General features: G+C 43.1%; 1 protein-coding gene across 4 annotated transcripts; it reads left to right on the top strand.

Moving 5' to 3' along the window:
* Nucleotides 1-916: 916 nt before the first annotated feature.
* Nucleotides 917-12,136, top strand: LOC142373151 (plancitoxin-1-like). Of its 4 annotated transcripts, none has more exons than XM_075456248.1 (8): nucleotides 917-1,207; nucleotides 5,125-5,224; nucleotides 6,275-6,372; nucleotides 7,640-7,799; nucleotides 9,220-9,346; nucleotides 10,154-10,318; nucleotides 10,399-10,590; nucleotides 11,656-12,136. In XM_075456248.1, exons 1-8 carry the CDS (start codon nucleotides 1,185-1,187, stop codon nucleotides 12,072-12,074), a joined length of 1,284 nt encoding a protein of 427 aa, XP_075312363.1. In that variant the 5' UTR covers nucleotides 917-1,184; the 3' UTR covers nucleotides 12,075-12,136. The 4 variants fall into 4 exon arrangements, with proteins under 4 accessions (XP_075312363.1, XP_075312362.1, XP_075312365.1 ...); XM_075456247.1 differs by having other exon boundaries at nucleotides 5,122-5,224; XM_075456249.1 differs by having other exon boundaries at nucleotides 918-1,234; nucleotides 5,122-5,224.
* Nucleotides 12,137-13,976: the final 1,840 nt, after the last annotated feature.

Raw genomic sequence — 13,976 nt, 5'->3', positions numbered from 1 at the left:
AGGAAACCTAAGTAAAACTTACTCCATCCATCCATCCATCATCTTCCGCTGGTCCGGGGATCGGGTCACGGGGGCAGCAGCTTGAGCAAAGAGAGAAACTTACTCTTCCCCCATAATTCATGTATTACGTTAATAAAATGTTTAATTTCACTTAAGAAGCTCGAGTTCTTACTGAATCTTAAAAATTAAAAAAGGTAGAGATTATGACAGTTACTCTAACAGAGTTTACTTCAGCAAAAAGTCACTTTTTTCAGTGCATCCATTGAAGGCACAAAAGCCCCCCAAAAATTTTTTTTAATTTTTTTTTTTTAATAAAAAATAAAAACCTGCGTTAATGCGCGATAAAATATTTATCGGCGTTAAATAATTAACGAGTTAACGCGATAATAACGAGTTAACTCGCCCAGCCCTACATAAAACATAACAGTTGTGAAGATATTAAGTAACATTTACTTAATTACATCTAAGTTTCAAGTTATATTTATTTAAACAAATGAAGTAAAGTCTACTTGTTTTTCATAGGCAGGAACATCATTTTACTCCAAATTTTAAGTAAATGTTATATATCTGTAGTATTTGCTGTTATGTTAGTAGATTTTAACTTTCAGAGTAAAGTTTATGTAGTATTTCTAGGTTTATGTACATACAACTATTAAACATTTAAACTGTATGAGGAAACCTGAGTAAAACTTACTCTTCCCCCATAATTCATGTATTACGTTAATAAAATGTTTAATTTCACTTAAGAAGCTCAAGTTCTTACTGAATCTTAAAAATTAAAAAAAGGTAAGAACTGAGTTTACCAAAAAGTCACTTTTTTCAGTGTGGCCCACCCGTGGCTCCGCCAGATTCACGCTGACTGGTTGATTTGGGGGGAGGCTCTGACAGAAACAAACGGAGCTCAGATTTAAGAGTCCGTCTTGGTGTGGAAAAGCAAACTGAAGAGACTGAAAGAGTGGCTGCACCCATCCTGAACTCCGACAGGTCTGAGCTGTTACCCACACGACATCCGGCAGCTTTTATTCTCATTTTATTTGGGACACAGCACCAGGGATGGGAACTGATGAGAATTTTACGATTCCAATTCCATTTTCAATTCTGCTTATCGATTCTCATTTGGAGAAAAAGGACAACAAACCGGTCGATCAGCATCAACTTTGTTTAGTTTAGAAGTAACACGAGTCATGACCTCACAAACCCAACAACGGTGAGGTCCACATTGGTCTATCATAAGGTAACGTAACGTAACGTAACGTAACGTAACGTAACGTAACGTAACGTAACGTAACGTAATGTAATGTAACGTAACGTAACGTGACGTGATGTGACGTGACGTGATGTAATGTGACGTAATGTGACGTAATGTGACGTGATGTGACGTGACGTAATGTGACGTGACGTAATGTGACGTGACGTAATGTAACGTCATGTAACGTAACGTAATGTAATGTAACGTAACGTAACGTGACGTGATGTGACGTGACGTGACGTAATGTGACGTAATGTGACGTGATGTGACGTGACGTAATGTGACGTGACGTAATGTGACGTGACGTAATGTGACGTGACGTAATGTGACGTGACGTAATGTGACGTGACGTAATGTGACGTGACGTGACGTGACGTAACGTGACGTAACGTGACGTGACGTAACGTGACGTGACGTAACGTGACGTGACGTAACGTGACGTGACGTAATGTGACGTGACGTAATGTGACGTAACGTAACGTGACGTGACGTGACGTGACGTGACGTGACGTGACGTGACGTGACGTGACGTGACGTGACGTGACGTGACGTGACGTGACGTGACGGGACGTAACGTGACGTAACGTAACGTGACGTGTAACGTGACGTAACGTAATGTGACGTAAAGTGACGTGATGTGACGTGACGTGATGTGACGTGACGTAATGTGACGTGACGTAATGTGATGTGACGTAATGTGACGTGACGTAATGTGACGTGACGTAATGTGACGTGACGTAATGTGACGTAACGTGACGTAACGTAACGTAACGTAACGTAACGTAACGTAACGTGACGTGACGTAACGTAACGTAACGTAACGTAACGTAACGTGACGTGACGTAATGTGACGTAACGTAACGTAACGTAACGTAACGTAATGTGACGTAATGTGACGTGATGTGACGTGACGTAATGTGACGTAATGTGACGTGACGTAATGTGACGTGACCTAATGTGACGTGACGTAATGTGACGTGACGTAATGTGACGTGACATCAAGTTACGTTACGTTACGAAATGTGACGTAACGTACGTAACGTGACGTAACGTAACGTAACGTAACGTAACGTAACGTAACGTAACGTGACGTGACGTAACGTAATGTGACGTAACGTAACGTAACGTAACGTAACGTAACGTAACGTGACGTAACGTAACGTGACGTGACGTAACGTAACGTAACGTAACGTAACGTAACGTAACGTAACGTAACGTAACGTAACGTAACGTAACGTAACGTGACGTGACGTAATGTGACGTAACGTAACGTAACGTAACGTAACATAATGTGACGTAATGTGACGTGATGTGACGTGACGTAATGTGACGTAATGTGACGTGACGTAATGTGACGTGACGTAATGTGACGTGACGTAATGTGACTTGACGTAATGTGACGTGACGTAATGTGACGTGACGTAATGTGACGTGACATCAAGTTACGTTACGTTACGAAATGTGACGTAACGTACGTAACGTGACGTAACGTAACGTAACGTAACGTAACGTAACGTGACGTAACGTAATGTGACGTAATGTGACGTGATGTGACGTGACGTAATGTGACGTAATGTGACGTGACGTAATGTGACGTGACGTAATGTGACGTGACGTAATGTGACGTGACGTAATGTGACGTAACGTGACGTAACGTAACGTGACGTAACGTAACGTAACGTGACGTAACGTAACGTGACGTAACGTAACGTGACGTAACGTAACGTAACGTGACGTAACGTGACGTGACGTAATGTGACGTGACGTAATGTGACGTGACGTAATGTGACGTGACGTAATGTGACGTGACGTGACGTAATGTGACGTAACGTAACATAACGTGACGTGACGTGACATGACGTAATGTGACGTCACGAAATGTGACGTGACGTAATGTGACGTGACGTAATGTGACGTAATGTGACGTGACATAATGTGACGTGACGTAATGTGACGTAATGTGACGTAACGTAACGTAACGTGACGTGACGTGACGTAATGTGACGTAACGTAACGTAACGTAATGTGACATGACGTAATGTGACGTGACGTAATGTGACGTGACGTAAAGTGACGTAATGTGACGTGACGTAACGTGACGTGACGTGACGTGACGTGACGTGACGTGACGTGACGTGACGTGACGTGACGTAACGTGACGTGACGTAACGTGACGTAACGTAATGTAACGTAACGTAACGTAACGTGACGTAACGTAACGTGACGTCCACATTGGTCTATCCTGACCTGGGTAATTGAACTCTTCCTGCTCTGGTGAAAGGAGAAGCTGGAGGTAGAGGTGAACTGGGGGTAGCACCACCAGCCTCTGGCTCTGAGCCAGTCAGGCTCTGCCTCTCATGATTTCATCTAAATGTAATGCCTGAGAAGGCATTCATTTAACCTTAACCGTTACTAACAGCAGCTTTTACAATCAGGCAAATGGCGCTAACAGGGGCGAGGCTAGGGTATTTTTAGTGGTGCCAAGGCACCACCGTGACATAGCTCGGCACCCCCTGGCTCAGCACATTTTTAAAATATTATATTTTGCAAAAACACATTTTTTTTGCTAAAGGATGCATTATTTTAGTGACCATTTTATTTATTTTCTAGCATTTGTTTTTGTTTTAACTCTTTACTCTCAAAAAAAATGTTGAGTTATCTTCAATATTTGTCTCAGGCTCTCTGTTATCCCTGTCGAGCCACAAAGTCTTTTGAAATGAAGAGGTCAAAATTGAATGTTGTAGGGGAAAACACTACTCAAAGCAAAACTAATACGGCTCCAAAATTTATAAATGTACTAGTGAGAAATAATGTTCCTCTGTGAGCACTGAGGGCTGGGCCCCCCTAAAGACCAGATCCTAAAATCGCTAACAAGATAGGCAGTGTTTGTTTGTTAGTTAGTTACCTGCAGTGTTAGCCGAGGACATGCTAACGTTGTTTGTTAGTTAGTTAGTTACCTGCAGTGTTAGCCGAAGACATGCTAACGTTGTTTGTTAGTTAGTTAGTTACCTGCAGTGTTAGCCGAGGACATGCTAACGTTGTTTGTTAGTTAGTTAGTTAGTTAGTTACCTGCAGTGTTAGCCGAAGACATGCTAACGTTGTTTGTTCGTTAGTTAGTTGCCTGCAGTGTTAGCCGAGGACATGCTAACGTTGTTTGTTAGTTAGTTAGTTACCTGCAGTGTTAGCCGAGGACATGCTAACGTTGTTTGTTAGTTAGTTAGTTAGTTAGTTACCTGCAGTGTTAGCCAAAGACATGCTAACGTTGTTTGTTCGTTAGTTAGTTGCCTGCAGTGTTAGCCGAGGACATGCTAACGTTGTTTGTTAGTTAGTTAGTTGCCTGCAGTGTTAGCCGAAGACATGCTAACGTTGTTTGTTCGTTAGTTAGTTACCTGCAGTGTTAGCCGAGGACATGCTAACGTTGTTTGTTAGTTAGTTAGTTACCTGCAGTGTTAGCCGAGGACATGCTAACGCTGCTAACGTTGCTGGGTTCAGATTCACCAACGTTAGTCCGGAGCAGATCGAAAACGCGACATTCATTCATACTTATTGCATGTTGGTAGTATTTCCTCCCTTTGGTGAAATATTCACTTTGCAAGTTGCCCTGTTGTCGTCTTTTTTAGGGATGTGTAACCAAACTTTCGAGCGTTTGTACCGCTTGGGCGCCATGTTTACTGTTGACTGCTGGCTGCGCTGGACTCGCCACGCAACGCCGCGTGGTGACGTCATTCACGCCCACTGGAATCGATAAGGGAATCGTTTGCAAAATCGCCAAACGATTCCAAGGAATTGAAACACTGGGAACCGGTTCTCAACAAGAACCGGTTTTCGATTCCCATCCCTAGACATAAGCAATAATGTCTCTTTATCCATAGAAGCAACCTGAGCTGCAGCACAGCAACAGATAGCAGAAGCGGAACATTTGGGAGACCAGAGCTATCAGCCCAACTGCATCACTCATTTCTCCTGTTAAAGCAGGTCAGTTCAGAGACAAAAAGCTAACAAATAATAAACATGATTCTGAGCCTGATGAGGAGATGTTTTATCCCGGGCTGAACGGTGAGTCCAAAGAGCTCCAGAATATATTAGTAAATATTAGTCCTTCGTACATTCGTCCCACGCTTGATTTTTAGATAGATAGATAGATAGATAGATAGATAGATAGATAGATAGATAGATAGATAGATAGATAGATAGATAGATAGATAGATAGATAGATAGATAGATACTTTATTCATCCCAATTTGGGAAATTATTGTGTTGCAGCAGCGTGCAGAATAAAAGAAGATATGTAAACAATTAAAGGAAAAACAAGCAAATAGAAATAAAATAAAAATAGAGGGTAAACATCAGCTATATACAAATCTACAGTATGAAGAGTAGGGTAAATAATAATAATTATAATAATAATAATAAACATCAGTTAACCAACTAAAAACAGATTTGTACATTTAACAATAAAGGTAAAAATAAATTTAACTGAGCAGACTGAACCAATACGAAATATGGGGTATATGGATAATTTACATTATATTGTACTATGATGATATTTGTGCAAAGAGTTTATTTGCAAAGTGCAAATGTATGTAAGAGTTTATCCGTGTTGTCTCAGTTATCAGCTCAGAGGATGTCCTCAGCTTGTTATTAGGGCTGCACTGGTCCCACAGATGCAGAAAAACAGCAGAATTCTGGTAACAAACGGCGGATTTCATTGTGTGGAAAAGCCCGGGATCATTCTTTTGTGCAAGGCAACATCAGACTTGACTTAAATATTTCCTTCCTATTTTTATCTGATAAACAGATATAAATATACCGAATTACTTATTTATTTAATAATTGTGCACCAGTAAAACAATCTCAACCATGAAAAATATAACAAGTGTAACTGGTTCAGTCAGTTAGGGATTCAAAATCCAATTTAAAACAAAATATTGAATACTAAAGGAGCTGAAAGTGAGAAAAAAAACAACAGCTTCAGGAGCTATTTCAGATGGACTGAAACAGTGATTGGTCGGTTGTGCTTTTCAGGGAGCCATGTTGAGGCTGGTGTTGACTCTGAGTCTGCTGTACGCCGGCTGTGAGGGTCAGGTGACCTGCAGAGATGAGAACAATGATCAAAAGGACTGGTGAGTTTTACCTGACCACACTTTTTTATTCATAAATCTGCTCATTTTTAACACTCTGGGGTCGGGACTCTGGGGTCGGGACTCTGGGGTCGGGACTCTGGGTCAGGACTCTGGGTCAGGATTCTGGGTCTAGACTCTGGGTCTGGACTCTGGGGTCGGGACTCTGGGGTCGGGACTCTGGGTCAGGACTCTGGGTCAGGATTCTGGGTCTGGACTCTGGGTCTGGACTCTGGGGTCGGGACTCTGGGGTCGGGACTCTGGGTCAGGACTCTGGGTCAGGATTCTGGGTCTGGACTCTGGGTCTGGACTCTGGGGTCGGGACTCTGGGGTCTGGACCCTGGACTCTGGACCCTGGACTCTGGGTCTGGACTCTGGGTCTGGACCGGACTCTGGGTCTGGACCGGACTCTGGGTCTGGACTCTGGGTCTGGACTCTGGGTCTGGACCGGACTCTGGGTCTGGACCGGACTCTGGGTCTGGACTCTGGGTCTGGACTCTGGGTCTGGACTCTGGGGTCGGGACTCTAGGGTCTGGACCCTGGACTCTGGTCCCTGGACTCTGGGTCTGGACCGGACTCTGGACTCTGGGGTCGGGACTCTGGGGTCTGGACCCTGGACTCTGGACCCTGGACTCTGGGTCTGGACCGGACTCTGGGTCTGGACTCTGGGTCTGGACTCTGGGGTCGGGACTCTGGGGTCTGGACCCTGGACTCTGGACCGGACTCTGGGTCTGGACCGGACTCTGGGTCTGGACTCTGGGTCTGGACTCTGGGTCTGGACTCTGGGGTCGGGATTCTGGGGTCTTGACCCTGGACTCTGGACCCTGGACTCTGGACCCTGGACTCTGGACCCTGGACTCTGGACCCTGGACTCTGGACCCTGGACTCTGGGTCTGGACCGGACTCTGGGTCTGGACTCTGGGGTCGGGACTCTGGGGTCTGGACCCTGGACTCTGGACCCTGGACTCTGGGTCTGGACTCTGGGTCTGGACTCTGGGTCTGGACCGGACTCTGGGTCTGGACCGGACTCTGGGTCTGGACTCTGGGGTCGGGACTCTGGGGTCTGGACCCTGGACTCTGGACCCTGGACTCTGGGTCTGGACCGGACTCTGGGTCTGGACTCTGGGTCTGGACTCTGGGGTCGGGACTCTGGGGTCTGGACCCTGGACTCTGGACCCTGGACTCTGGGTCTGGACTCTGGGTCTGGACTCTCAGCATGTTAAAGTTCTTGTTTTAACCATTTCTTATCGTTGTTTTCTTGGTTCTTTAGGTACATCTTGTACAAGGCACCTAAAACGGTTCCTGGAGACGGTGTTAAGTATCTTTACATCGACTCAACCGGGGCAACAACGGCCAACAAAGCTATCAATGATGCTGATGGGATTCTGGCAAATACCCTGAGACCCATCTTCAAACCAGATGGATCCATGGTGAGCAGCTTCTACCTACAGAATGATGATCGTGATCCAGGAGGAAGAAACGACTCTCATGCTTTACTTTAACAGAAGTTGGGGTTTACTTTGTTACTCTCAGAAATAATTTACTTACCTTCCAAACATGCAGATTTATTTATTTATTTTTTAGATGAACGTGTAAAGATTCAGTTTATTCACGGTATGACGAAGGTTAGGGTAAATGGCAGGGAAAGGTTATAGTAAAGGGAGGTTGTGGGTGTAATTAGGGTTTTTAGGACAAATGTTATGAAAATTATGGAAATTAATATTTGGAGATTAATATTTTCTAGAGGGTTAGGGTAAGGGATAGGGATAGGGATAGGGATAGGGATAGGTTTAGGGTAAGGGTTAGGGTTAGGGATAGGGATAGGGATAGGGATAGGTTTAGGGTAAGGGTTAGGGTTAGGGATAGGGATAGGGATAGGGATAGGGATAGGGATAGGGATAGGTTTAGGTTTAGGGTAAGGGATAGGTTTAGGGTAAGGGGTAGGGATAGGGTTAAGGTTAGGGATTGGGTTAGGGATAGGGTTAGGGATAGGGATAGGGATAGGTTTAGGGTAAGGGTTAGGGATAGGGATAGGGATAGGGATAGGGATAGGGATAGGGATAGGTTTAGGGTAAGGGTAAGGGTTAGGGTTAGGGTTAGGGTTAGGGATAAGGATAGGGATAGGGTAAGGGATAGGTTTAGGGTAAGGGTTAGGGATAGGGATAGGGATAAGGATAGGGATAGGGTAAGGGATAGGTTTAGGGTAAGGGTTAGGGATAGGGTTAAGGTTAGGGATAGGGATAGGGATAGGGATAGGGATAGGGATAGGGATAGGTTTAGGGTAAGGGTAAGGGTTGGGGTTAGGGTTAGGGTTAAGGATAGGGTTAGGGTTAGGATTAGGGATAGGGTTAGGGTTAAGGTTAAGGTTAGGGTTAAGGTTAAGGTTAGGGTCAGGGTTAAGGTTGGGGTTGGGGATAGGGTTAGGGTTGGGGATAGGGTTAAGGTTATGGAAAGGGTTAAGGTTAGGGTAAGGGTTATGGTTAGGGTAAGGGATGGGGATAGGGATAGAGTAAGGGATAGGTTTAGGGTAAGGGATAGGGATAGGGTTAAGGTTAGGGTTAAGGTTAAGGTTAGGGTTAAGGATAGGGTTAGGGATAGGGTTAGGGTTGGGGATAGGGTTAAGGTTATGGATAGGGTTAAGGTTAGGGTAAGGGTTATGGTTAGGGTTAGGGTAAGGGTAAGGGATAGGGATAGAGTAAGGGATGGGTTTAGGGTAAGGGATAGGGATAGGGATAGGGTTAGGGTTAGGATTAACCCTTACCCTAACTATAACCAACTAGGGTTGGTTGTGTCGTTGTGGTGAATTGTGGGTCCTTTTGATGGGCTGAAGTCTTTCTGTATTATTTTCAGGCCTCAAACTTTGGATTCATCAGCTACAACGATCAACACTCAAAATGCAGCACAGGAACCCTGTATGATGGAACCCTGAATGCCACAATAGACACTCATGGTGGACAGAATGTGGGCCACACTAAAGGTAGAGACACTAAAGATCCATCCATCCATTTCTATACCCGTTCAATCCAGTTCAGGGCTGCGGGTGGGTGGGTGGGGGGGGGCTGAAACCTCGGCCGGGAGGAGACCACCCTGTGCTCGCTGCTCTTCACTGGCTTCCTGTTAGTTTTAGGATCCAGTTTGAGGTTCTGTTACTTGTTTTTAAAGCTTTAAATGTTGTGGCTCCATCATATTTGTCTTTTTTATATTTTCCTTGTACAGCACTTTGGGTAATTGTTGGAAATCTGTTGTATGAATAAACTTTGGACACCTGGACAGATCCGTCACAGGGCGACCCTAGATAAATAAATATTAGGAACAAAGTCCTGTAAGATGCTTTTTACAATCAAATAAGAAGATGTGATTCCAAGAAAATGTAATAAATAAGTCTGCTCTCTTTGGGTTCTCAGGTTTTACACTTTTGGATATAATAAAGTCTTTAAAACTCAGTAGATCCAACCTCAGATGACATATCACACTGTGTCATTATTTATTGAACACAAACTGAGATAAAACACAGAAGCAGTGTGTGGCAAAACTAAGTGAACCCCCTGATCCAACAGCTTCTAAGCACCTTTCATGTATACCGAGACAAGGACGTTGGCCCAGTTAATGGTGGAGCTCCAGCTGAACTGTCGGACTGGGCCTTTGTGTTAAATACCAGGACTATCTTTGACCTCGGGTCTGTAAAAAGAGTTCACTCTGAGATGTAGATCCACTGAGAACAGTCTGATTGGTTATTTTGGGATTAACTGCCATATAAATGTGTCTGTCTTTGTTTATTTTCCAGGGGTAGTGATGGTGGAAAATGGCAGCACGGGAGTCTGGCTCTCACACAGCACTCCACAGTTCCCTAATAAAAGAGACCAAAACAACTTCTGGCCTTCTACTGGATCTGCAAATGGTCAGACATTCATGTGTGTGACATTCGACTACGACCAGTTCGACGAGATCGGTAAAGAGTCGAGTTAAAACCCTGTGGATACCAGCATTTAAGCCTTGAAGCTTAGAACGCCTCTGTTTAACCGTTTTCAGGGTTACATCTGCAGTACATCGGAGCTTGTCCATTCGACAAAAAGATTCCAAGTGATTTTCATCAGTCCCTCATAGATGCTGCAAATGGGGCGACGAAAACTCCAAAAACAGATTTTGTGACTCTGAAATCAAGTGGAAACCAAATATTTAAAGGCATCGCCAAAAACATGGACGCGAACGGCCAAGCAGCAGGTGAGATATCTGCAGGTTTGAATGTGACTCCATCTTAATTATGGTCATTCACGATGGACTCCAGTCAGATGTTTTTGTTGGTTGTGCAGTATGACTAACAAGCAGAAGCTTGGAACCAAGTTAAAATTAGACAACTTATGACAAGATTAATCACTGAATTTACCAAACAAAGCTAAGTTGGTTTGTCTTTAAAAAGTAAAAATTCTTAAAGTTCTTGGTATAGAAACCAGAGAGCTTAAATACTGATTAGTGAGTGACAACTGAGGATAATAGACAGGTGACAGGTGTGGCAGTGAACACACAAAAAACTAACAAAGACGAAACAGGAAAATAATCATAAACAACTAAAGTCTGGACCAACAGACGGACCAATAAATCTAAAGACTGGCCCAATAAATCTAAAGACTGGACCAATAAAATTAAAGATGAACCAATAAAGCCAAAGATGAACCAATAAAACTAAAGACGGACCAGAAATCTAAAGACTGGCCCAATAAATCTAAAGACTGGACCAATAAATCTAAAGACTGGACCAATAAATCTAAAGACTGGACCAATAAAACTACAGACTGACCAATAAATCTAAAGACTGGCCCAATAAATCTAAAGCTGGACCAATAAAACTAAAGACTGGACCAATAAAACTAAAGAAACCAAAATAAACAAACTAAGTTTCAACAAAGAACCACTAAGAACAAGAACAGAGAGAAACAAAAGACAAATCAAGACTAAATACAAACAGAATAACTCCTTAAGGTGACCAAAGCAAGATGACGAGAAAACTAAATTTAAAAACCAACAACAGTCCAGATAAGTTCAAAGATATCGTGCAGATTTCATGCACAGACACATGAGGAAAGAAATGTCTTTAACCTGGATTTAAAGTCCAAAAATCCACAGCTCATGACTCCCGCACATTGAGCTCCACACACTGGTGACATTAAAAAAACAGTAAATGTGTGTAAAACATGTCTGGATCTGGTTCACCGACCGAGCTCAGCATGAACCTCCAATAGAGACTCAAACAGAACAAACTAACAGGGAATCCTGTGCTTCTTATTGCAGGTGGAGACCTGTATGTCACCATAACCGAGAGGTTCCAAAGTGACGTGAGCGCCCAGACGTGGGGCAGGCAGGTTCATCGTGATAAATCCTTTTGTGAGTCTGGTAAACGTAAAGTGCTCAACATTGAGGATGTGAACACCGCTTTGGGTGCCTGGAAGGCTTCCCATGATCATTCAAAGTGGTGCGTGGCCACGGATCAGAACAGACCCCTGACTTGTATTGCTGATGTAAACAGAGGCAAGACCCAGTACGTGAGGCGTGGGGGGGCGCTGTGCATCGAAGACCAAACCGTCAGAGACACATTTCAGGGGTTTGTTGGTAAAGTTGAGAAATGTAACACATTCATGGCCATCATTTACAACATGGCACAGCTAAGTTTAGACTTTGTGAAGCTTCTTGTTGAGCCGTTCTTTGCTTAATTCTTAAAAGCTGCTCACTGTAACCAGCCTAATGAGAAGGATAAAATAAAGCTGACACACTGCTTCCCTCTTTGTTTGTCCTCTGTCCCATTCACACTGTAACTGCTGACATCTCCCTGCAGCGCCCCCTGCTGTGTGGGAGGCCTGCATCGGTAATGTGTTTACAAGATGCTGATCGTCTAAAGTAAGATCTTTATAACTTCAAGCTAAAAGTTTTATTCCAACAGATGGAATTAGACAAATCTTGGTCTTACAGTCATCATAAAAACAAAGTAGCAGGTTAAAGGTTAATGACTCAAAACAATTTGTTTTCAAGACTTTTTCATTTAACAAGATATTCCAGATGTATTGTCCCTATATCTGGCTGAAATGGTACTTGTTAGGCAGTTGTGTCTGAGATTAAGTGTAATGAGATATTTTGACTGAAATGAGACAAATATACTTAGACTTTGATTTTTCCAGTGTGAACACAACATTCGCTCTCTAACACGGGATATCTTGGATGTTTGCCCTCTGTTTCCGCTCACCACCATCACTGCAGGCTGGCTTTAGTTCCCCCCAAGATTATTTGGATTTATTGAAATAAATGCAAACAAACCAATACACCCCCCCCCCCTTTCCCTTTGCTGTGTACCTGGACTGTTCTCCTGTGTTGACACAGCAATGTGGAAATAGGAGTAATTTTGTGAAACCAACGAAAAGCTAACCGAACAAATGCGATAAATTGTCGTTCAGGTTAGAAGACGGGAAGATTTTAACTAACAGCACAGGGATCAACGTCATTGGCCAATTTCCCACTGAATCAACCAGACGTGTTCCTTAATGAATACTGCCTAGTTGATGTGTCAGGCGAAAAAATGAACTGGAAGAAAATAAATGAAAACCCCCTTTTTTCCCACTGGTGCCTCGCTATATGTTTTAGTGTTTTGTTGCACACTGGGACTCGTAAACATGTGGAACAGTTTGAGCTGTGGGCCGCTCTCGGCCGTGTTGACGCTGTTCTTGTGCCGTTGTTGGTCCTTTAGCTTTGCCCTGCTGTGGTCAAAATTCTGCTTTGTGATGGAATGCTCACCCACCAATTGAAAAACTCTCACTTTTACTCCATAGAGGCATTAAATAGACCAGGGGTCCGCAAACCTTTAACACTCAAAGAGCCATTTGGACCCGGTTTCCACGGAAAAGAAAACACTGGGAGCCGCAAATACGTCAGAGGTAAATGCAAATGAATCATTAAATGTTCTCTTTTCTTCAGATATTTTTCTTTTCTTACATTTCTCCACACTCGGCCTACCTGGGGTTGAAAGTCTCCATAAATGCACAGCGTTTTGGCGGGAATATACCGGCTTTCGGCGAGTGTGACGCAAATTTTGAGCGACGAAAAATAATAAAAATAATAAAATATAATTTTATTTTAATATTACAAGATCACAATAATCTTCCAATTTAGAACTATAATAAAAAAACTAACAAAAATGAAATACACTTCAATTGGATCATTTTTAATTAGGGCTGGGCGAGTTAACTCGTTGATTATTTAACGCCGATAAATATTTTATCGCGCATTAACGCAGGTTTTATTATTTATTTTATTATTGTAAAAGTCTGCTGCTCACAGGCTTTTATTTTGTAAAAGTCTGTTGCTCACAGGCTTTTATTTTGTAAAAGTCTTGCTCACAGGCTTTTATTCTGTAAAAGTCTGTTGCTCACAGGCTTTCATTTTGTAAAAGTCTGTTGCTCACAGGCTTTTATTTTGTAAAAGTCTTGCTCACAGGCTTTTATTCTGTAAAAGTCTGCTGCTCACAGGCTTTTATTTTGTAAAAGTCTTGCTCACAGGCTTTTATTCTGTAAAAGTCTGTCGCTCACAGGCTTTTATTCTGTAAAAGTCTGCTGCTGTCTGCTGTG

This window comes from Odontesthes bonariensis, chromosome 22, assembly GCF_027942865.1.
Source record: "Odontesthes bonariensis isolate fOdoBon6 chromosome 22, fOdoBon6.hap1, whole genome shotgun sequence".
NCBI classification, from domain to species: domain Eukaryota; kingdom Metazoa; phylum Chordata; class Actinopteri; order Atheriniformes; family Atherinopsidae; genus Odontesthes; species Odontesthes bonariensis.
This window is presented reverse-complemented; position numbering and strand designations above follow the sequence as displayed.